This window comes from Cinclus cinclus, chromosome 1, assembly GCF_963662255.1.
Source record: "Cinclus cinclus chromosome 1, bCinCin1.1, whole genome shotgun sequence".
Classification (NCBI taxonomy): domain Eukaryota; kingdom Metazoa; phylum Chordata; class Aves; order Passeriformes; family Cinclidae; genus Cinclus; species Cinclus cinclus.
This window is the reverse complement of record NC_085046.1, coordinates 106619392-106644066: the sequence shown is the minus strand read 5'-3', so window position 1 is coordinate 106644066 and position 24675 is coordinate 106619392. Positions and strand designations below refer to the sequence as shown.

The 24675-nt window shown below is 36.9% G+C and overlaps 1 protein-coding gene across 2 annotated transcripts in view; it reads left to right on the top strand.

The window, feature by feature from the left end:
• Positions 1-24675, top strand: part of SS18 (SS18 subunit of BAF chromatin remodeling complex) — a 42511-nt gene that overhangs the window by 10152 nt on the left and 7684 nt on the right. Inside the window, exons 4-8 of one of the 2 annotated variants that reach the window (XM_062501266.1) lie at positions 6678-6831; positions 13157-13378; positions 21386-21553; positions 22260-22364; positions 24553-24645. In XM_062501266.1, coding sequence (XP_062357250.1) covers positions 6678-6831; positions 13157-13378; positions 21386-21553; positions 22260-22364; positions 24553-24645 — 742 coding nt within the window. The remainder of the gene's footprint in view (positions 1-6677; positions 6832-13156; positions 13379-21385; positions 21554-22259; positions 22365-24552; positions 24646-24675) is intronic. The other variant, XM_062501275.1, reaches the window with a different exon arrangement.

The following is a 24675-nucleotide window of genomic DNA, read 5'->3' as shown; positions in this document are numbered from 1 at the left end:
TAATTGCTTTGGTTAAATGTTAAATAGTTTTGAAAAAAGCATAATAATTTCATAAGATGTTATAAAAGAGAAAAAGACAGCTGTGTTGGCACAGCTGAAAGGGTGCTGTTGGAAATGAAGAGTCACTGGAGGGAGCTTCTTAACCCAGCAACTACAGTAAGAAAATAATAAATACGGGAGTTTAAGCTGATAGATGTTAGGAGTGAATTCAGAGCCCACTAGCTGCCACTTCAAAGCAGAGGATCGCTCTAAGTTCTGTAAGCTACTTTGCATGTATTGTTAATCAGGTGTGTCCACACGGGGAGCTAGTGCACTGTACACAAAAAACTACTTCTATTGCCTATGAACTTGTGTGGCTGATTTAGAAATCAGTAAAAATCACTGGCAGTTTGAATGAGGAGTATGCTCTGAAGCATCATTCTTTCATACTCAAAGATGCCTCTCTGTAGTGCAGTATCTGCACAATAAATACCTTTCCAACTCTAGGCAGTTTTGTGAGAGCTGTACCAGGTAGGCTGGTAACGTAGGTGCAAGGTCTGTATGCTTTTGCTCTTTCCCAAATGCCTTGCTGTGAGGGTTCTGCAGGATTCTTTCTGCTTTAGTTGAGTTTGCATAAAGCCTTTTAGCTAGAACAGAGGTGTTTGTTTTTTTTTTTTTTTTTTTTGCCTATTAGGCTACTAAATGCAGGCAAAACCTGTAAATATCAGACCAAACATTAAACCATCTTAAAAACAAAAGAGGCAAGGGCTGTGGAACACAAAATTTCTGAGGACAGATAGGATCTGCATTTTATGGGGCAGTTTTAGAACACCTCAGAAGTTGTCTAGTTTGTATAATTCAGTGATCTCTGAGTTAACATCACAGTTAAATTATTCATGGTCACTTATAGTAAACCCATATGAATTAATATAGTTTTTAAAATTTCTTATTTAAATAATTTTTAGTTCTACTAAAGCCCCCCAAAGAATTTTTGGGGGATTATTTTTTTAAGCATCAGAGTAGCTATTGCTTAGAGGACATCAGATATTTTAGGGTTAAATTTTGTTTTTTAAAGAATATTGGGACAATAAAATATTTTAATGCAGTGGCTTATACAATTAGAAACAATTAAAGAATGTTTAAGTATTATATTGTACACTATTTTAACATTTGTTCAAATATTAAGTCAGGATTTCTCTTGATTTTTGAAAATACTGGTGTAAATTAAGATGTATAAAGTAGTTATCATTCTAAATTTAGAATTGCTTACTCTGAGTGTCACCACTAGTAATCCAACAGTGAGAGGACAAATTACATTTCTAATTAACTATTTAGGCATGATAGTAAATGCTTTTCCTGTAGAAATCCTCCCTACCCCCAAATATTACACTAGCTGAGAATTGATACAGGGTTTTTATTTTTTCATTTAAGACACTCGGTACTAGAATACCCTGTACCTTGTAGAAGAAGAGTTGTAACCCAATTAAATCTCGGCTCTTTCAAATCTCAAAACCATATTCCTTTACGATCTTATTTCCCAGTCAGACACCTCAGTAAGTACTCCGCAGGTGCCATCACCACCTATCAACAGAGAACTGCTCTCTGAGACTGGGACAGGTCCTATGATATTAGCAATGTGATATGAGCAGGGCAGAGTACCCCCTGGGAAGGGCTGTCCTGCTCTGCAGAAAATGGTATTTGGGAATTCAAAACAAAGATGATTGATTAAATCCTGAGTTAGGGCTTCTCTTGGAGAGAAAAAAAAACCCTATATTTGCATTTCCTGTAGCTTTTCATTGTTATTCTGAGAGAATTTCAATAAAAATTTATTTTTGATAGTGTAGTTTAAATATGTATCGATAGTTGTATTGGTTAGCAATATTGTGTTTTAATGTGCTTAATAGTATTTCCTGGTTTTTTTGCTTTTCTTTTGTCAATTTTTATAACAATAGGTGTTCCATAAAGAAATCTTTGAACCTGCTGATGGTGGTTAGAAAAACCTTACCGTATTCAGGTCCACTTTTCCACCCTAGGAGATTTTATTGTTGGGTCTTGCGTTTGATCTATTTTATTATTTAAAAGACCATCCTCTAAAAATGCGGTGTAGCTGTTGTCTTTAATGCATGCTTTCAAGTAACAGTTGGATTTAGTAGATTTTGTTTTCTGGAGGTTGTCAGTTAAAATCTAACTTTTTTTTTTTTTTTTTTTTTTTTGTTACAACTCTTGGGTCAATTTCAGTCTTATTCCGGTTCAGATTTCCAGAGTTTCACTAAATAGCTTATATTTTTTTTTTCATTCTCTGATAAATTTTAAATGATCTTAGCAGCTATAAGTGTAATCTGTGTGTTTGGGGAAATGAGCCAGAAGTTACTATTTAGCAAGTGAAGCTATATCTAACATTTTCTAAGTCTTTAATTTACTTTTTTCTGATAGTAAAATATGTGACATTTTCTATTACATAACTGGAACAAAATCAGCAGTTATTTTAATTTTCATTCATTTTTGTCACACATCCAGCAAAAGAAGGGAAGTAGCATTTCCTTTGGTTCTGTTAACCTAACTATGTTTGAATGTAATTTCACCCTTCATATATAGGCTTAATGACTAGGGTTTGTTTTGGGTAGCTTTTCTTTCACAAAGGGTGGGTTGTTTCTTTTGAATACTCTGTGATCATTTTGCATTTTAAGAAGTCTTTGCTATATGTAGTGCATGTTCCTGGGATAGTCAATTTTCTTCTGCAGAGAACAGGAAAGGTTAAATCATCTAGTTTATGTAGATGGGTGGGGGGTTTTGTTGTTGTGGGGTTTTTAAATTAAAGTTAATTTAAAGAAGTTTATTATCTGTAAAAGTCTGGATAAAGTCCAATAGAAACAGGGAAGTTGCTATTTAAAAACAATTTTTTCTTGTTTTCTTCTGTCTGCATCCACTAGAAAAATACTCCGGAGGAATTTCACTGGGGAATAATTATATCTGCAGGAGACATTTCATTTTAATTGCTATCAGGTAGTGATTGGTTTACGATCTAACAAAAAGGCTTGTAATGTTCTTTTAAAATATCCTATATAATATCCTATATAACTGTTTCTATTGCATATATGTATGTGTAATTATCTCTTAATCTTATTTAAACTTAGTTCTGACATACTGTGTTGATGAATACCTCAGGTTTATGTGATTTATGGGGTGTCTTGTATATTTAATGTTATTCCTCAATTTACTGGCTATTCTCCTGAGGTTTTCTTTCTTGTTAAGCCATAAATCGAATGATCTACTTTTTGTATGTATCATACATTCAATTGTACTTCTGTCATATCCTCTTACGTTATATTCCTTCATGTGCAAAAAAAAAAAAATCTGTCCTTTTTATTGTTTCAGGTGTAAACATTCAAAGTTTTTAGTCACTAATTGCCTCTCTTTAGAATCCTTCTGGTTTTACAGTATCTTTTTGATAGTACTTTTCCCAGAATGAATGTGTATTTTGCTATCAAGTACATTAGCCTTCTTTTCTTTAATACTTTACCTCACTTTGGATGTTACTGAAGATAATCAGAAAGTGACCACAGGTATTATGAATAGATTTTATGGGGTTTTGAGTTTTCTGTTCCTTTTGTTGGCTTTTTTGTTTTGGTTTGGGATTTTTTTCCCACCACACTGCCTGGATTGTGATAAATTCTTTTTTGTTTGTTAGTTTGTTTTTTTTTTTTCCTGGATTAATGGCAATAGGATCTTCCCTTATTCTGAAGAAAGTGGTTTACAGTTCAGTGTAATTGCCATATATTTATCCACATCACTTGGCACCTTCTGCTTATTGGTTCTTCCACATTTTCAATAGTGTTACAGTAGCTTCACGTGTTGACATTGGCTAAAATATTTCCAGGAGACCTCTGTATGTCCCTTTACTCTTTGAACTTCATGAACTTCCCTTTGGGCAGTTTCTGATCAGTGCCACTGGACAATGTATTGCTCCAAAAGGCTTTGTCAAAAAACTTGAGTTAAGAAGTTTTTGTTAATTATGCAGCTAGGTGTTTTAATTTACATTTAAAAAAAATTTCTAGTAAATTAGAAATGTTTGACTTTACTATATTGGCACTTTACTAACAGCTTTATCACCCTTGAAATTTTATGATATTTAATTATTTTCATCATTTTACCCGTTGCTTTGAGAACAAGGCTCACAGGTCCATCATTCCTGGAATAGGTCCTGCTACTTTTTTTTATAAATAGGGGTACAGTGTTTGTCTGCCTTCTAGTCATATGATAGGGTAGTTTCTTTTAATTGAAGGTGGAATTTTTTAGCAGCTTGGACCCTCATCTTGCATTATTTTCAAGAATCTGATGTGGATTCACACAAGTCTTTGTGCTGTTTCCATATCCAGAAGCTCCTGTTGATGAATTACTTTCTGGTGGTACCTTTTTGAGTGTTTTTAGTTGCTCTATCAGTTGCCTTAATTCCCTGTGGTTTGTGAAGTCTCTAGCAGGTTTTTGTATCTAAAGTCCTTAAACACTTTTTTCTTCCCTGTCCTTGCATGTCCACACTCTCTCATGCTGTCTTTTTGATAACTCCACTGGTTTTCTTGAAGGATAGCTGTTTTGAAAACTTCAGACTAAATAGAGTTGGTTTATATATGGTTTTGTCTAAATAATATATATGGTTTTGTCTAAATAATCCTTGGAGCTTTTTTTGTCCATCTTTCCACAGATAAGTGCATGCCCATGTTTGTAAAATAGTATATGCAGGATAGCTAAAACATAGGTATGAGTTAGTCTTCTTTAGAGCTTCATTGGACTTCCTAATGTTTTATGCTTGGAATTGAAGAAGTTAATTTTAATTCTAGAAACATTTCAGTTTGGATGATTTTTGACTTCGCTCTCAGTTTGCTGGCATGGGACTGCTCTGAGGCTTACATGGGATGGGTTCTGAGCTCTGACTATTCATGTGGAGGTTACCAAGTGTGTTGGTTTTGCTAGTATTCCTAAACATACTTTACAAATAAAAATGAAAATAGTCTGTTTCTTTTCTTTTTTGTTTGTTTCTGTTTGTATCAGTTTTAGATAATTCCTTTTAGATTCTGCTAGATGAAAAATTAGGATGACAGTGAGTTTTGAAGGTGAAGGGATGGAGGACTTAACTGAGGTGAAGCAGCTTTGCCTTGGTTGCTCACTAGTGGAGGAAGAACAAGCAAATTGGAGCAGCATTTCAGTCACAGTTTTCAGAGGGTAGAGCTACCTTTCACTCTTTCCTTCTTCACCTCCTGCCACTTTTACTATAGGCTGAGGAAGGAACTTCATTTATAAAATGTCATTGTCTTCATCATGGAGGAATGAAAGGAATTTAGTAAGAGGAGTAGCCCACTTGCTTGTATTTTTCTTCATCTCCTTCCTTCTTCCTGCTGAAAAAAAACCTTCACTAATTTCCTAAGGAGTTTTTTTAAATACCGCAGGAAAAATAATACCTGCTTGAGGTCTTTGAAGAAATGCTGAGACAATAAATGACTACTGTTCACTCCCCTCCCCTGGCAAGTGAATATGTGTCCGTGTTATGATGCTGTTACTGTCTCCAACATGCACTCACTGGGAAAGCCTTACTCTTTACTACTGTATTGTGTTTTGTTTATGAACCTGATCGTGTAGGCATAAGCGGGGACCGGGCTAGCCAGGAATTTAGGGTTCACCCCCTTGGTTCTGTCTGTGAGGAGAAATGTTGAAAAACACACTCCTGGTTGTCTCATGGGGAATGTTTTTCATGAATAGTTATAACCTGTAGGGAGAGTCCTTAAAAGCCAGAGAGCCAGGAATTTACTCTCACCGAGATGATTTTTACTCCCCTGAATGTGCTTGGCTAAGGTATGTGAGGAGGATGGTGGAGTCTCGCAGGTGTTTTTAGTAGGAAAACAAAGCTGGCTACTGGCAGTTTCTGTGTCTCCTTACATTGCCACGAGTAGAACCAACCAGTAAATTCCCCCTTGTATTTGTTGTTTTTCTTGCTCTCCCTCTCTGAACTCTCAAGGTTATTCCGTTATTTTCCTCACAATTTCATTAGGAAATTTGCCAAAAACATCCTTTCTAGGCAGCTGTCTCTGGACCTTTGGAGGCCAGCACTAATGTGCTTCCAGTCTGTAGGGGGTGTTTGGCACGGAATTATGAACTAGGCCTTCTTCGCTTTGGGGGAGAGTGGGGAAGAGATCGCTCACACTTTACCACACCCAGGTGCAAATTTTTTGCTGGTCTATGAGCATCCAGAGGCTTTCATCTCATGTTGTACCTGTTTTGTCCTGGTGCAAGGTCTGTTAACAGCAACAAATTGTTGATACGAGAGAATTACAGTGAAGACCTATTTCTCTGTTGAATGAAAGCTTTTGTGTGCGTGTGAGGGAGTGACTTCAGCAGTCTTAAACTGTTCAGATGTAATTTTTTAATGAGGCATTGATTTGTGGGTTATTTTTATTTTAAAGTGATGCTCAAAGGTGCTGTGGTGTTGTCTGCGTGTAATACTTCATGTAAAATCGATTAAAATGTTAGACGTTTTGCCAGAATTAATGTCGGGAGGTGTTAAACATAGCAGATAGAGAAAGAAACGCGTTTCAGCGCTTTCTTTCATACGCCGTTGAACGATATAGGCGAGTGCTGTACCATATGTACATATAATATATTTGTCAGACTAACTGCTTCTCGTGTTTGACTAAACTGTCTCCTTTCAGCCACCCACACAGAATATGCCTATGGGTCCGGGCGGGATGAGTCAGAGCGGCCCTCCCCCACCCCCGCGCTCGCACAACATGTCTTCAGATGGTATGGTAGGTGGGGGCCCTCCTGCACCACACATGCAGAACCAGATGAACGGCCAGATGCCTGGTAAGTTTTTCTCCTCTAAGACATTAACACCAGCGTTGCCTGGCAACTGAAACGACATGGGGGCTCAAGGGATACTAGATTGTTGATGACAAAACTGCTTTGAATGCCCCCGAGTACAAGCTCTCTTAGAGTTTGTTAGCTACAGAGCTACGTGACCTGTATTCAGTGTTTATCAGGCTGCCCTTGGGCTTTGATGTAGCTGACACACAGCATTCCTCTGATGAACAGAACTGGCTAAATTTAGTCTGTTTGAAACCATGCAGTACAGCTGGCTTTAGAGGGCTTACTGGGGAAAGGTATTGGCCTGTGGCTGAGCGAACACAAATCCTTCCATAAAAAGATAATGTGAAATCATTGTAGCTACATAATTAGATAATAATAAAATAGATACATCTGAAAGAGGCTGTTTCTGATTTGGGTAAATGTTTAAAAGAAAAAAAGGATTGCTTTTATACATCTTCCACTAATCTCCTGTGTTCTTTATTATTGAAGATGTGTTGAATAGTAAGGGATTTGTAAAGAAATGGCCTCCAGATTATTGTTCTAGGTGTAAATTTTAAGTCAGTTTCTATGCTATCCTGTTTTGTAATAAAAAGAAAAGTACTTGGGAAGACAGAAACAAAGCAGAGAAAGAGGGTGATAAAATTCCACATTGTACCTACCAACACTGGCTTCAGGGTAACTATTCCCTTTAGCAGTCAGATCACAGTAGAGTAGGCAATGGAAGAGCGTGCTTCTTTATATTGACGCTATTTTCCTGAATTTCCACTTGTAAAATCATACTGTCTATTTCATGTGAAATGGCTTTCAGCTTAAAATTGCATTCCCAGGATTGCTTTTGTTCAGGATCCATTCCGATTTTTTTTTTTTTTTTTTTTTTTTTTTTTTTTTTTTTTTGGTATGGAGGAACTTTTCAAACAAAAACTCCTCAAGGTATTGATATTTCAAGAGAGGAAACTACTGTCAAAGGACAGGATTTGAAAATTCATCTCTCACTGGTGTTATCCTTGACACCAGACAGCAGGCACAGTAATAACTACACAAAACTTAATTCAAAATAAAAAATATAACAATTGCTGTAGTCTCTAATTTCTGTGCATATCTTGATAAAATGGACTTGATAATGGTGGCTTTTCTGAAAGAGCGGCTTGAATAGCCTCCAGAGGCCATGTGTAAGAAGTGCAATAAAAGATCTAGAGAAGTTAGTTTCATCATACGTGTTGTTCATGGTCTGCATTTGGAAGTGTAAAGAGCAATATATGCTGCTCCCTAAGTATGGCAGAGATACTCTGATTATGGTGTCCTTCATCCATCTAAAATCCATCAGTTTCCATGGAGAATAGCATTGCCTCTCAAAAAGCAGTCTCTTTGACCCTCAGGTGTAATCATATTATTGTTATTATAGTGATCTTTTCCAAGGAGAAGGATTACTAAGTCACAATGTGGGCATAATGACTTCACCGCAGAGCCACGGGGGAGAAAAGTCACTCCTTAAACATACATATTTTGTAATTAGATAGAATAAGAAAAGAGCTCTTAGGAAAACATGTGAAAGGTAAATAGCTTTGTTTTGGTATGCACCTAGACAGATATTTAAATACAGTTTCCAACTAAGCTTTAATTTAGCCTTCCCTCCAACATATTCCCCTTTTTGAATGTCTGTTCTTCTCAGTTTGAAGTTTTCTCTGAGGATGTGAAGATAAACAACTTAGGATGGGGGCAGTCTCTAATATCAGAAAGGCATGCTAAAATCCTTTCATAGGTAGGCGTTGGAAAAAGGGAAACGGAATCATCTTGTTAAGTGTATAGCTGAATTACACATATCTTTTCAAGTGTGTGTTAGTTTACCTGCTTATGAACCTTTCTCTATATCACAGAGATGTATTTCTAATAATTTCTGCAGTATATGCATTTGCTTTCTGGTTTTAGGGCACTTACTCTGAGCTTGCGTTAAACATTTGTACAAAAATCCAGATACAAAATCTTAAATATCTGTAGAGATGATCTGTATAAAAGGAGTAAAGTCACTAATCTTAAACTGAGAGAATCCAGGTCTGACCAGCCTAGAAAAAATGAAATGCAGGCTCTTAAAATGCCAGCTAAGGATTTCAGGTATTACCTGAGTTGGGGCTTCCACAGGCCCGAGTATGGGCAGAAGTGAAGGGTTGACGAGAGGATTAGAAGAACTGCCTAGTGATCATCAGGCCATGAGCAATTTTAAAGTTCTGTTATAGACCTATCCCACTGCCTGAAGGGCAAAGGATGATTCTTCTTGTACTTGTGTCCTGGCTAATACAGAACCTGAAGTGCTGCTGGGGTCCTTAATTGCATCCCCTGACAAATACGTGTCTGTGTTCTCTTGCCAGGGAAGAGAGTCATGACAAACCTTTTTCAGCTGGTGATACATTTGAGTGTTATCTGTACCTGTGACAGGTTGTGGTTTTTAGCTAAAAAAATTGCTGTCTGAAGAGTTACTTTGACTGAGTTTATGTGATGCAAAGTAAAGGTGATCTGGATTTGGAAGTGGAGGAGATGATGAACTAAGATATGCTGGGGGCAAGTTGTCTTCCTGATTTCTTCAGGTTGTTTTCTCACATGTAAAAAGTGGAAAGGTAAGACTAACTGTAGGGGTCTCTGACCTTCATTGTGGCACTGGTAGGTGACCTTCCTGAATTACAGGTCATCCTTGTTCCAGCCAGAACAAGGTTAATTTTTGCAGTAGCCAGGAGGAGGCATGGCTGGGACCTGGCGGTTATTCTGACCTGCAGGATATTGTTGGGGGTTCTGTATTGTATGGTTGATGGTGAGCAATTGCCTGTGAAACGTTTGCATCCTGTACACTGTTATTAATATACTGTTGCTGTTGCTGTTCTTTTTCTTGTTTCATTGCTGTTTCCAGTAAATTGTTCTTATCTCAACTTGTAATCTTTACTTTTTGTGCCTTTGGCTCTCTTCTGAAGCCCAGCACAGGAAAGGGGATACAGGGAAACGACCAAGTAGTGTGTGGTTTGGAGTCTTTTAGTGGAAATGGTCAGTTGGGGAATAGCATTTCTAAACCACAGCACAGGTGTTTGTGTGTTCCCAGCAAGTTCTCTCAAAATCTTCTTTCCTTCCTGCAGATGTAGTCTCAGATTTACTTAGTTTGGATTACAGCTTCTTGGAGGTAAGGTGCTGTGCCTAGGTGGTTAAGAGGAAAAAGTGCTTCTGTTTATACTCAGGATAGATAGTTACTCTGCTAACTTCATTATAGCACGAATCTAATTATAAATATATATATCTAAGAAAAGCATTTAAAGCAGTTATTTTAAAGTGGAGATACATACTTCATGCCTCATTAATTCACTCACAGTTCATTCATATTCTCTTCTTCCTATTCCATTTATCCATATAAAAAAGGAAATAATTTGTTTTCTCCTTATATGCAAGAGAACTCCATGAAGTGTTTTGACAAACTAAAAAAATAACATGTATGTAAATTGTGGTTTTATTATTTTTCTTTTGCAAGGTTTTTGATCCTTAGCTTTTTCTCTGTCTTTGTCTTCTAGCTTCTCACTAACAAACCCCCAGATTTTCGCCACAGAAAATCACCTCACATTTCATATGACAGCTTTTCTTATGAGTGCTTTCTGCTCTTTAGTGCTACCTGAAACATGAAGTGTAAACCAACCTTTTAGAGAAGGTTTTTTTTTAGTTATCTCTTGCAATGATTTTTGCCTTCCTCATTTTGCTTCTTACATTACCAGTTTTTAAAAACTTGCTCGCCTGTGTGCTTGCCTGACTCTCTGAAATCTATCATTGACAATGTCTTCCTTTAATCAGAAAGAAACAGAGCCACTCCCAGGCCCTAGCTTTCTGGCACTAACCCTGTGTATTCCTTTCTTTAATTAGGAAAGTAGTCTTTTAGCAGCTCTGCAGTAATTTATTGGCACTATAGTAGGAAGCTTTACTTCACCTAAGAGCACATTCATGATTGAGCTCATGGTTAGAGACAAGCTCACTTTTTCATAATTAAACTGTCTCCATGTTCTCATTACTACGGAACTAGGCAGTGCTGAACTGAAGAGGGGAAGTATGGGCATCTGTAGTACTCTTGTGGGCATAATCCTATTCACTGAACTACTTTTTCTCTGTTGGTGGACCTGCCTTTGTACATTTCAGCAATCTCTGCTCATCTTGTTTTACAGGAACGGTGAACTGCATGTTTGATATCTTTTTCAGCTTTTACACTTTCCTTGACAATGTAGGTTTGTGTTTCAGTACGGTGTTTTAAAAAGGGCAAGAGTATAAACACATTTTAAAACTTGATCTCTGGTCACTTTGGCTTTAGTAGCCATGTTCATTTATCATTGTTATCTTTTTTTTCTGCATCTTTTTGTTTCAGTCAGTTAGTATTGACTCTGTGATCTTGTGTGCAGCTGTGTCCTTACTTCTGCCTTCATTCTACCCTAGATTAGTGCAGACAGGAGCTGTGTTCTTCTGAAGGCAGAAGAGTGTGGGGGGGTTAATTTTCTCTGGGAAATATGTAAACAAATCAGTATCTTCCTACAGCTCTACTAGAGTAGTTTCTTTTAGATTCCTCTTCTTAGACTTTCTAGCTTCACAAAAAACCTGTGGCATGTTTAGCAATAGCAGCATCTTCTTGGTGAAATCTGCACATATCCGCATTTGCCTCGTTTACAGTTGACCTGGTCTGTCATGTCCTTCGGTTGTACATATTTTCATGAGGTCTTCATGTAGTGCTTGTCATGGGCATAATCCATACATTTCATCTACTTTTTTTACTTGTCATAGTAATACCCAGTCCCACCTCTTACTAATTTCAGTTCTAGTAGCTGTTCATCTATTCTACCTTAAGTAGTGAGTAAACTGCCTGGGTGGTATGGTAATGTTGTACTTGTTAAAGTATCCATTGAGAGTAGATTGAATTCAGAGAATAATCCAAATTCAACCTTTGTTGTTAGGAAGAAGGGAAATAAAAGATGAAAAGATGCTGGCTCATGGGTGTATGAACAAGTTGCTTTTCCTTTGTATCTTCACAGGGTGAACTAATAATTTGGAGACTGTCCTTCCAATCATCATCCCCCACTCTAGTAATCTGCAAATACAGTTGCAGAATATTGGCTATATAATATATGATAAAAAATGTTAAATAGCAGTTTTTATTCTACATTGTTTCATGTTATCTGAATCACTGCAATGCTAGGTCCATTAGTAATCAAAAACATTCTTTTTCTATTGTGTTGAAATTTTCCCCCTTATTTACGAGTTGAAAAGATGCGCCACATCGTCTATAACATTTTCCCTTTGTTCCTTTTTTCACACTTCTCTCTGATTTCCAAGGTTGTTCTTTTACCTATGCACAACAAAGGTGATGTGTTTACCAACACAGGTCACTAAATGCCTTCCATTTACATGTCATTCTTATAAAAAAGTCATGATTGAAGTATCAAAAAAAAGTCTTGATGTCTTACCACGAAGATTTGTTCTCATTCTCATCTGAGGAGATAAACTCAGAAGTTGTCTTCTTATCTTGAACAACTTTTTGATTAGATTTTTATCTACAGGGGCATTAAAACAGCTCTGTAGAAGAATGAGTCTGGCTCACAGGTTTTCCATGAAAGCCTTTCCTGTTGTATCAGTGATCCATGAAGTGCTTGTCACCTTCTCTTTCTTCTGTGGGTAATTGTATAATAATTTAAATGAAATTTAGCCTAAGTTAGCATTCAGTGGTAGACTTGGCAGTGTTAAATTTGTTGTTGGACTTGACAGTCTTAGTGGTCTTCTCCAACCAAAATGTTTCTATGCTTCTAATTATACCATGTCAATGTTAATACTGCCTGCATTTAAAAATAATGATGTTAGTTTCAAAAAATTGTCTACCATGGGTTGTTTGAATACACAGAAATGTTACAGCCATTGTAACAATTACAGCTCTGATGGAGTTACTGAGCTGTCTGTTGCACTGGTCTTGTACTGTTCAGAACAAAATTCAGGCTGTGTTATGCAAGTACTAAAAAGAATAGTTGTGTGTAGGGTATGGATAGAAGATAATTCACCTTTGTTTTGGTAGCTTTAGCTGCTTTAAAAAAAAGAAAATATATTTCATAGTAAAGATGAATTTTGTTGTTCACTTCCTTTTTTTTTAAGTCAGGAAATGTTAAATTTATTTTAAATTTAAATGTATTTTATTTAAATGTATTTTAAATTCATGTTCATGTAATTGTGTTTAATGACTTCTGTTCAGTTTTGTGATTCAGTATGACTGTTTTCACCTGCTTTTATGCGGCTTAAAGTACAACTTTTTTCCCTGTTTTTCTTTCTGAAGGACCCAACCATATGCCTATGCAAGGACCTGGACCAAACCAGCTCAATATGACGAACAGTTCCATGAATATGCCTTCAAGTAGCCATGGGTCCATGGGTGGCTATAATCACTCAGTGCCATCATCACAGAGCATGCCAGTGCAGAATCAGATGACAATGAGCCAGGGTCAGCCAATGGGCAACTATGGGCCGAGACCAAACATGAATATGCAACCAAATCAAGGTAAGTGAGGTGATCCTTAGCTTCTGTGAAAGGAGAACATCCTGGGTGCAGATTTTTTTAGAGGTCTTATCTTGTAGATTTCCTTCTCTAAAAGTGTTTGTACCCTGAGATTGACACAGTTGATTAGAGCATGATGCTAAGAGCACAAGGTTGTCACTTCAGTCACTCCATGGGCCATTTACCTAACACACGGACTCAATGATCCTTATGGAAGGATCATCTCAGAATACTCTGAGTATTCTTTACCTGTGTTTGGAGGATTCTACAGCTCTTTTCTCCCATGTATCTGTGACTTTTTGTTTATTTGCAGACATTGAATTATTTTCAGGTATTATGTGAAAATCTGGGAATGGATCTACTTTCATCAGTTATAAGTTGGAACTACTGTTTGTCTTTTTCAAACTTCACCCTTCTAGCTAAGTGTTGTTCTCATTCAGGTTGATGAAAGAAATGTCTGCTTTTAAGTGTCTTGGTTAAATTGAAAAATTAATGTCAGATAGTCTTCAGATTGTTACACCTAGTCAGATTTTGTTTTCTGCTGCATGCTGTTTTAGCATGGAATGTCTGTTCAGTCTTAGAGAAGAAAAATAAAGACTAAAATAGTGTTAGCCAAATAGGTTCAAGAACAAGAGTAAAATACTTAGAACAGTGGTACCATTGCCATTAGGGCCACAGAAAGCTTTTGCTTTGTGTAACTCTAATTCTGCCAAGTTTTGACCATATAGGCTGAGACTTCTTCCTTTCCAGGGGTCTGCTTCAGGGCTGGTTCTGTTTTTTGCGGAGGTTTCACAGAAGCAGAGGGCAGCGGGGTGAAAAATTACATTCTTCAAAATGTTTCAATGTCTCACAAAAACATTAATAAACAGAGCACTTCATATATAAATGTAGGAGTGCAGGTGCACTCCTTCCTTTAGAAACCAGGGCTTTGAAACTTGTCTGTTATGCAAGCAAAGTGCTTTTTGCTGTTAAATGAAAATACTGTTCCAGATATCTGTGAGAGAGGAAGTCTTAAGTCTGGAGATGGGCATGTTTATTATTTTGATCTAAGATGACTCCCAGTCAGGTCTGCTTAGTACATTTCCTCCATTTTCTACTCTTAGTTGTTACATGTGTTTTGAAGTTTGATGGCAAATTAGGGGAAGTATTTTTGTATCTTCACTCTCTTGTGACTCCAAGACAGCTGGGCATAGAACAGCAGAGTAATCTGTGAGACCATGAGAAATTTAGAGGCAGGTAGCCAAGCCCAAGTCTGGTTGGGCAGAGGTCTCAGCCAAGCATGGCCATTTCAGCTTCTCACCTAAGTGAAGAAACAAGAATGAGCTGCTGGGAAATGCACTCATTGCAGTTTAAATAAAGGAGAAGAAACAGACTGTGACTCAAAGATTTCTTAACTGGTCGCATGGGCAACAATTCAGAAACAGAAATGAACCAAAGTTTCTGAACCTTAGCATTGTTGTCAGAAGGCATTTGTGAGCCCCTAAGTATGCTTTGTTTGTCTTACAGAAGTGATCCATACTGAAAATGAGAGATCCTACTGCATCTGTCAGTTAATAACATCACTGCCTAAATAAAATGCTGAATATTCCACCAGATGAGGTCTTCGCATCTCAAGTTGGCTGTTAAAAATTAGTAGATGTTTTTGACCTTAATCTTTCCCTACATGGATTCCTTATCTGCAGAGGAATGAATGTGGTGGTAAGATTACAATACCCTCTTGATTTCGCAGGAGAGTTGTCAAAGTATATTCATTATGAAGATTTGGACAAATTACTTGTAGGTGCCATAAGAAAACCTATGAAAAAATTAATAATTCTGTCTTCAGTGTTTGACTAGGCATTACATCTCACATGAACTATTAGGAAGGAACAAAAATACTGAAATAGTTTTTCAGTGAGTAATACCATGTACTGAATGAAGCCAGTACTTCCAGGGGACAAAAAGCCCTGTACTATTATATAATAGATAAAACCACCATAACACTCAAAGGCTTGCTCTAACACTCAGGTGTTATGCTTGAGCATAACCTCTTTACTTGCCCTTGCTACCAAAACATCTTGCTGTATATATACCTTGTGAGGCAGATGGTGTTAGCAAGAAAAAAAATAAAAAAAGTACCAATTAAGAAATAAAATGCATAGTAGCAGAACTGTTCCTGTATCCACTCTCCACTCATTGATTTACACTAGTTATAAAATGCTATCCAGAGGAATACCTTAAATGAGGAGCAGAGTTTTCATGGGATTGGTTTTATGTAGTCATTCCAGTTTCAAAGAGGAATTCTCGTGATTTTGAACTTCAAAACCAGAATATTTTAAGTGGAAGATTCTGTAGATGACTTCATTGAAAAGTTAATCTAGCAGCCTAGGACATCTGCAAGCAATATTTGCTATCTTTTTGGAAAAGGTAGGAAGCAGAAGAAACTGAATGGATATGGAAGAAACTCTCTTCTTATGGGTACATTTCTTGTGTATGGTAAACTACTCAGGTTGAAAAAAAGATTCAAGGTGTTGCCAATTTTTTGACTTTTCAGAGGGGAGAAATAGGCATGATTTTTCTGAAACCTGAAACTTGCATGGAAATTCTTCTTTTTTTATGTTGAACAAATCTTTCACACTGATTTAATAGTAAAATGAATACATTTTATAAGTAAGAACCAAGAAATTGTACCTTGGTCATCTCAGAAATTCTGCTATGCATGGCCATCCCAGAGACTGCGTTTCTGGTTTCTCAGATCCTTTTGCTGAGATTCCATTCCCTTGCTAGAAGAGCTTGACACAAAGTTTCCCGACTCCCAGTCTCTGTTGAGTGAATGCTATGTGTTGCCTGTGGTAAGGGAGGGGAACTAGTTTACAGGTCACTTCGGCAGGGATAGTATCATGTTGAGTCAGTCATTAGGAGACCAATTGTCAAATCTGGTGCTGAAATTCTTTAATGACAGTTTCATTTATATAACCTTGGAAAAATGCCATTAAAATTTCAGGCCTCTTTTCACTTGCAAGCAAATGTGAAGATACGCAAAGAGTAGAGATGAGGCAGATGCAGCTTCCGGTTCTTTTGTTGTGCACATAAAGAGCGGAACATCCAATTCTAGCTAAAATATAAGCATAGTCAGGGTATGGCAGACCAGGATGAAGTGATTTGTGAGTTTTCCTGTGTTCTGTGAATGTCTTGCTGTCTGTTCACTTCCATGTAAGCTGAGACTGTTAGGTTTCAGTACCTTGACTACTTACAGTAGTCAAGATGCTATGGAGAAAGCAGGGCAGTCTTTTTTTTATTTTTGAAATCTAGCCTATTAAAGGGAAATAAAATTGCCTTCACGTTCTGAAACACCATCATGCTATAGCTGCATTGTGTAGGATGTCTAACTGTGGAAGACAGTGTAGTTTTGTCATGAAAAAACAAAAGATATAAACAGCTGCAACAGAGCTTGTGCTTTCATCTTCTTTCCCTAGGGTAAAACATGAAAGACAATGTTGTAACTAACGAATTTTTTGTATGACATTTTGTGTTATAGGGTTTTTTTAAAAATCATACCTGAAATTATGGTTCACTTTGAGATGAGAAATTTGTGGAGTAATAAAGTGTGGAGAAGTGTCTACCGTCTTCAATTTGCAGCCTGAGTCGTAGATTAGGAGTAGCAAAAAGTTTTGTATCCTCAAAGTCTTTTGAGATAATGTTTAAACTTCTCCTTGTGCTATAACATCTTAAGGATAGTGGTTCATTTGACTAAGCACATCTGAATTGTAGTGTTTGTGAAGTTAAATTGACCCTACACTAGAGTTTCTAAGACAGCTCTCACAAGTCTTAAAACCATAATTGAAAAAACAAGTTGTTGTTTCGGTTTTTTTTTTAATGTGGAAAAACAGTGAAAAAGTTTTGCTGAGGGCTGCTGCAGCGATATATGTTTTTCTATTTTTGTAATAGTAGACACAGTGATGAGATTGACCATGGTAAATCTGACATGGTGGGCTTTGCTGATGCTCTAGATATGGATATTCAGTTGCTTCATCTATGCAAGTGTACATTGTGAAATGCCTAAAGACTAGACCCTGGGCAACACAGTGAGCGTAATTTAGAAGACTGAAGAATCAATAGCTTGTACTGCTGGTTTTTGGTCATACCCACCTATTCCTATTGCTCTTTAATCAGCACTGCAGAGTCACCAGTTCATTTGTGAGTGTGGTTCCTCACTTCTCTGCTTCTTCAAAAGGTTCAACCATGTCAGCAGTTTTTCTTGTCCTCTCATGGTGTTTACCACCAGGATCTAAGTTTCAGCATAAGGGACGATGCTAAGGAAACATTTTTAAACCATCATTTAAAACTTTCTGCAGCTCTTTCATCCTCTGCACTTCTGGTCTCAGATATGTAAACTTTATCTGGGACCTACTTTCAGCTTGTATTTCTGTTTGTTTCTGTCTGTCTTACCTGTGTGGAGACTAGTTGTCAGCTTCCAAAAGTCCTTTCTTGTCAGGAGACTTTTGCTTTGTCAATGTACTTACAAGATCAGGTAGTAGTCTGTAATCCACATACCTTTTCTTCCCTCCACATGAGGCCTCCTTATGAGATACTGACTGTAGCAGAAGTTATTTTTTTCTGCAATTGCTCAAAGTTGCCTACACCTACTGAACAAAAATGTGTATTCTCGGTAATGTAGACCAGTTACTTGCATATTTTACAGAGATAATATTAGCACAGTATTAGCAGTATTTCTTTGGATGCATTTTGAACTGTGTGCAAATAAGATACTTTGTCCTCTCTGGATTAAATAATTCTAGAAATTCACAAAAACCAGGGTTTCTATGGAGAATTTTTGAAAACAGTGAGCATTCTCTTGCAGCTCACACTTATGTGAGGTTTCTATATGAAAGTCTTATCTCCAGGTCTGGAAGAGATAATGACTTCCACCAAATGTAATTTGTTGTTACCCAACTGGAGATTCAAGAGCTGTGTTTTAGGGTTCTTGTAAAAATACGTGCCAAAAATGCTAGAAAACATTATAGAATCATTTAATGGTTTGGGTTGGAAGGGACATGAAAGATCATAGAGTTTCCAGTCTCCCTGCCTGTGCTACAGATAGATCAAGTTTCTCACTCAGAGCCCTATCCATCCTGGTATTGAACGCATCTAGGGATGGGGCATTCACAACTTCTTTGGGCAACCTGTTCTGTGCCTCACCACCTTCACAGTGAAGAATTTCCTCCTAATACCCAATCTATACCTACCCTCTTTCAACTTAAAATTAGTGCTCCTTGTCCGGTCACTCTGCCTGTACAAAAAGGCCATCTCCCTCCCTTTTATAAAGCCCTCTCAAAATACTGGAAGGCCACAGTGAGGTCTCCCTGGAGCTTTCTATTTTCCGTGCTTTCACAGTGCTTCCTTATAGGAGAGGTGCTCTCTCTCTCTGGTAATCCTTATGGCCTTCCTCTAGACTTGCTCCCACAGGCCTGTGTCTTTCCTGTGCTGGACACCCTAGACCTGGATACAGCACTCTGGGTGGGATCTCACCAGAGCAGAGTAGAGGGGCAGAATCATCTCGCTTGACCTTCTGGCCTTTTTTTTTTTTTTATGCAGCCCAACAGACAGTTGTTTTTTTGGGCTGCAGGCCCACATTGCCAGATCAGACCCAGCTTTTCATCAGTGCAAACCCTCAAGTTCTTTTCAGGCCTGCTTTCAGTGAGTTTCCCACTCTGAACTCATGTCTAGGTTTGCCCTGACCCAGGTGCTTCACCTTGCACTTGGACTTGTTGAATTTCATGAGGTTCTCTTGGGCCCACTTCTGAAGTTTGTCTGTGTCCAAGTAGATAATGAATTAATAGTCTTAAGTTTTTTATTCAGTTTTGGGATTTTATGTCATCTTAAGTATTACACGATGAATAAATATAGCTTTTTCCTAGGCTATATCTTTCAAATGGAAGAATAAATTTGAAGTTCCCTCATTGCTCAAAACTGGTGCATAAAATGGTTATGTTCCATGAGGCAGTAGAGACCATTGTGGTTCTTTTAGGTATCTTCTTAATAAGAAGAACCAAACTGGAAGGAAGCCAGGCCGTCTGCTATGAACACAACACACAGCCTGATACAGGGTAGTGAATTCTCATTGTGGCTCTACAAAGCGTTAATGAAGTTCTAATTTAAAAAGCAAACAGAAGATCTCTACATTGCACCATGGGGACCCAACACATTTTAGCACATTGTATTGTGACTAATATTAATATTGTTAATTAACAAGCTTTCTTGAGATCTAGGAATATAACGGCAACAAGTTTTTTTTTTTCCAAGACTGCCTAATATTTCTCAGTAGCTTCAAACAGAGGAGCAGTGAAATGGAATAATTGAAATTGCCTACTTGTTTAGAAGGTAAAAAAAGGAAATATATTTTGACAATAACTAAAATAAGTACATCTTTAACCCTTTTTTTTTAACTTTAAAGTCAGGACACAGAGACTTGCCATACCGAAGGATAGAAACATAACTGGATATTCTTAGGAGTGGCCAATATTTATTTTTAGAGGCAAAAAGCTTAGACCACTTTACTTCTCAAGAAGAGATCTCAGACAGGGTTTTTATGGGATTTAACTAACAAACTTTGAATTTATACCATTAATTAATTTGTCTTAACTTTCCCTCATAACTCTGCATAGACAGGATCTAAGTGACTACATATTCCTTTGCCCGTATAAATCCACTGTCGCTTGACTGTATCTGGGTATTTTTCCAGTACTGTAGTTTCACACAGGACTTTCTGCTTGTGCTTCAGCACCTACTCATTTAAAAATACTAAGTGGAATGGAAAAATTCAAGCATACAGAAATTACATGATATCTTTTCCTTTTTCTCCTTGGATGGTACTTGGGAGTAGCTCTGCCAGTTTGATGTTAGATGTCATAGTTTGTTTTAGGTGTTTTTTTGGTTTGTTTTTTTTTTTTCCCAGTGAGACTGCTAGTTACTTGTCTTTGTATTTTATAAAATCATTTTTAAAAAGGCAAAAAAAGCTTAGGGTTTCACCATTATAGACTGGGCAGTATGTGTGAAGTGCTTTGAATTAATATATTACAAAAATCTGCTGTTTAAAAAAGTTCTAAAAAAGCTCCTTGTCACAACTTTCTCCTCATCATGTTTTTGATACTGGAGTAACTTTTCTGAAGTGATACTACAGAGGAGGCACAGAGGCTGTTCTTTGTTAAACCTTATATCAGTCTAACCTGCAGTCTCATATAATGAAATGGTGTAATCATCATTTTCATTGCTGTGTGGTATCAGTAGGGTGCTCTTTAACTGTCTGTTTTCATTACTGAAATTTGCATTTCTCCAAGTACAGCCTTAATCAGATTTTGTCAGTTGATAAAACATGGACAGTACTTGATCTCTCCTAGTCTCTTCCTGTGGTTCACAGAAACCAGGTGCAACTTGGTATGAAGGATTTTTTTGTTATAGACTTGTTTGGAGTCAGGTAGAGCCTGTTGGGTCTTCTGCATAGGCCTGTTGTGTAATTGCATGTCTGCTTCACGTGGTTTGCATTTACAGGCTAAATAAAATAGTTGACTTTGCTATAACAGCTTAGTGGTTTGTTGATGGAATATAACAGCAACTGTTTGTGTATTGAAACTATGCTCTAAGGAGATCACAAATGTTAAATAATTTTTTATGACTTACCAAGGTTTCACCATCAGGTTTTCACTTACACTTTTTTGAAGATACTTTTTAAAACAAAAAGTCCTAAGTGTTTCAGTTATCTTTGTGTATGTGTAAACTAATACCTGTGGCTTTGAAGAAAAATAATTTGAAAAGCAACCTTATTTAGGCTGACTTCTCTTTTGTAGTTTGGTTACTGAATTGTTTACCTACATTTGCATAGGTCCAGAAACAGCAAAATCATACCAGAGCACTGGATATACAGAGCCTTTTTTGGTCCATTTTTAAAGGTTGGGTTTTCCACATTCTTTTGGAAAAGTTTAATCACAAATCATTTTTGCGTATTTTACATTTTTGTTGTTTCTCCTTTTACAGGTCCAATGATGCACCAGCAGCCTCCCTCCCAGCAATACAACATGCCACAGGCAGGTGGCCAGCATTACCAGGGACAGCAGCCACCGATGGGAATGATGGGCCAGGTTAACCAAGGAAATCACATGATGGGGCAGAGACAGATTCCTCCATACAGGCCACCACAGCAAGGTAGGAATTCACTTCAGTATTTTTACACTGATTTTAAATAACCATGTTTAAAATCATTTTACATCACTTTCTTGCTTACACCAAATTTCTGTCAAGTCATTTGTGTGACAAACTTTGCACACTCTTTTTGTTACCCTTTTTAAGGGTGGTTCTTGCAGCAAGAGATTACTGCTTATTACCATGAAATGTGAAGACCAGTTTTCTTTTTCTTTTGGTTCTTTCTGAGATTATGCATTCTGAAATTATGCATCTCAGATATGCTGATGCAGAATTCTGTTTTGATATTTAAATTATAGGTGCAGAAAAGGAACAGAATACCTACTTTGTTCTGAATTCATTCAATTACTAAAAAAGGAACTATGTTCCACCATATTGGTTCTCTTTTTTCTTTTTTGTCCTTTACTACAAGGAATAATTTAATTTTTAACACCCTAGTCTGTTATACACATATTCCTAAAATGAGCTCAAAACTGAAGTTTATATATAGTCTCAGTCTAGTGCAGCCAAACAACTGTGTGTTTGTATATGTAGATAGATACATTTGCTTATTTTCTTAACTAAACCAGATTACATATGTTGTCTGTAATGCAACAATATGGGTGGGGAATATATTTGAAAAATATTTCTCATACTAAAATCAGAAATTAGCAGGCTTTATAACAGAGAAAACAAGTTATTTACGTATTGACTGGTTGTGGTTTTTCAGGCCCACCACAGCAGTACTCAGGCCAGGAAGACTATTATGGGGACCAATACAGTCATGGTGGACAAGGTCCTCCAGAAGGCATGAACCAGCAATATTACCCTGATGGTAATCTCTCATAAATGTTAACTTTCCCATTTTCTATACCTGCCCAATACTAATGTAGTCATATGCCCAAAATTAAGGGATGAGGCAAGAATAGTAATTGGATATCATACCTCACATTTACAAAACTTTCCAAATTGAGAATTGTTACTACAGTTTAAATTACTATGACTAGTTAAATTTACAACTTAAAGCATGTAATATGTATTACTTCCATTTGAAACTCTTCACAACAGTTTTAGTGTTTCAAAAGAATGGAAATAATTGGTTTCTCTCAAAGAATGGAGAGTTCTTAGCATATCTAATATAATTGAGACGAATTTAAACAGTCATAATTTTATTAATAAGAGAGGGGGCGATATCCTTTTATTAAAAATTTTATTGAACTGAAAAAACTTGCTAAAAAGATGTGGGTTTTTTCTGAAAATATTATACTTTTAACTTAGTGTTTAGTTTTCATATAAGTCCCACAAATGTGTTATTGCTGACATGGTATGGGCCTTCAGTTTAACATTTATATAGGAATAAAGTGGTCCCTGCCCTGAGGATATTGGAAGTGTGAATCCTCTTTAGATGTCCCCTCAGTGCTTTCAAGACAAGATTGAAACTCTGAATTTCATAAATCTGTCCTCCTACCTCTTGGAATATGGAGTGCTGAGGACTATTGGATTGTGTTATAAGTTAGAAAAGTTTAAATGAACTTGTTTTCAGGCTAAGCAGAGACTGGGAGAACAAAGTTGCTGACTCCTGACTACTGTGATAACCATGTGTTCAACTTAATGGTATCTTATGAAGCTCAAGAAATGTGGTAGATGTTAATGTTTAAAAAATGTACACAAAGCAAAGCTGTGTAATTGCCAAAGTAACTGCTCATAACGAATAAAGGGATGCAAGTCAGTTGTTTGAATTTAATTTCCATCAAATTGATTTTAAGATACACGAAGCCATATCTGTATAAGCTTACATGTGTTAATTTCTGGAGGTGTGTGTGCAGCATTACTTTACACGTTGCATTAACTGGTAATTATTCAGCTTTCATTTTGGAACATTATGTACACACATGAACACTAAATTGTTACAAGCAATTTACTCTAGTAAGGGCAATTTTATGTTACCATCAACAGCTCTGTGGCAGCACAGATATTCTGAGATCTATTCCTTCTGAAGAGTCATCTTTGCCATTACCTTTTTATTATTCTTAGGTAGAATACAAGCAGCATATTTTGATACTTGTTTTAATGGTTATGTGTGCATGTAAGATTCAGTCAGTGATATATTGTACAGTTGCAGACCTGATAACAAAACCAGCGAGTTTCAGAACTGTTTCCTCCTTTCCTGACTTGTATCTAAAATTTTATTCGAAATTTATATTATTTAATTTCAAATGTAAATAAAATTTTGGCACGTGTTCTTCACCAGGTTAGCAATGAGATATATTTTGGTCATCTGTAAGACAAAATATATGTGTGGTAAAGCTAACAAGAGGTGGGGTGCTTACTGCATGTGTTGGTTTCTTAATCAGAGATGCCTGTAGTCTCTGAATAGAAAGGCTTGTTTGTAATGAATATGCTCAGGTCTGGAATGTAAGAGGAAAAGTTTTCTTAAGACTTGAAGTAGGAATTGTGTTTGTAGGGAAAACATTGAGAGTGTTATATTTCTGTCATTCAAAAACAGAATTTAATGTAGGTGCTGGTTCATAACTTCATTGAGTTTTATTTGTTATGTTTCACACTGCTTTTAGCATATGCTTTTGAATTGGAGATCAGCAGAACAGGTGTTAGACAAAGTATGATAATTGCTTTCTTTGTTCATTCTAATTTAATTCAGGTTATTTACATGTGAAAGGCCTAAATGCTTTCATTTTTTTTTTGAGTGAAAGATGAAGTACTTCCTCCCTTCCCCCCCCCCCCCCCCCCCACTCCCCCCAACAAGGATTATCGGAAGGTTAAGACCATCCCTTGCTGTGATGTTTCTAGAGCTACTGCATTAAGTTTTTTTTCCCCCTGTCACATGTTAATTCAATACGAAAGGAAATCTATTAATAAGTCTTTGGCTAATACAACTGAAAATTATTTTTCATGTATATCCAGTTGAAATTTTTTTTTTCATTTTTCTGAGAAATGAAATATTTTGAGGGTTTTCACTCAGAGGCCATTAACGTTTCTTCCTGTCTCTTGTCGAATTGATGTAGGTCATAATGATTACGGTTATCAGCAACCGTCGTATCCTGAACAAGGCTACGATAGGCCTTATGAGGATTCCTCACAACATTACTACGAAGGAGGTATCTATATACCTTCACACACATACGCAC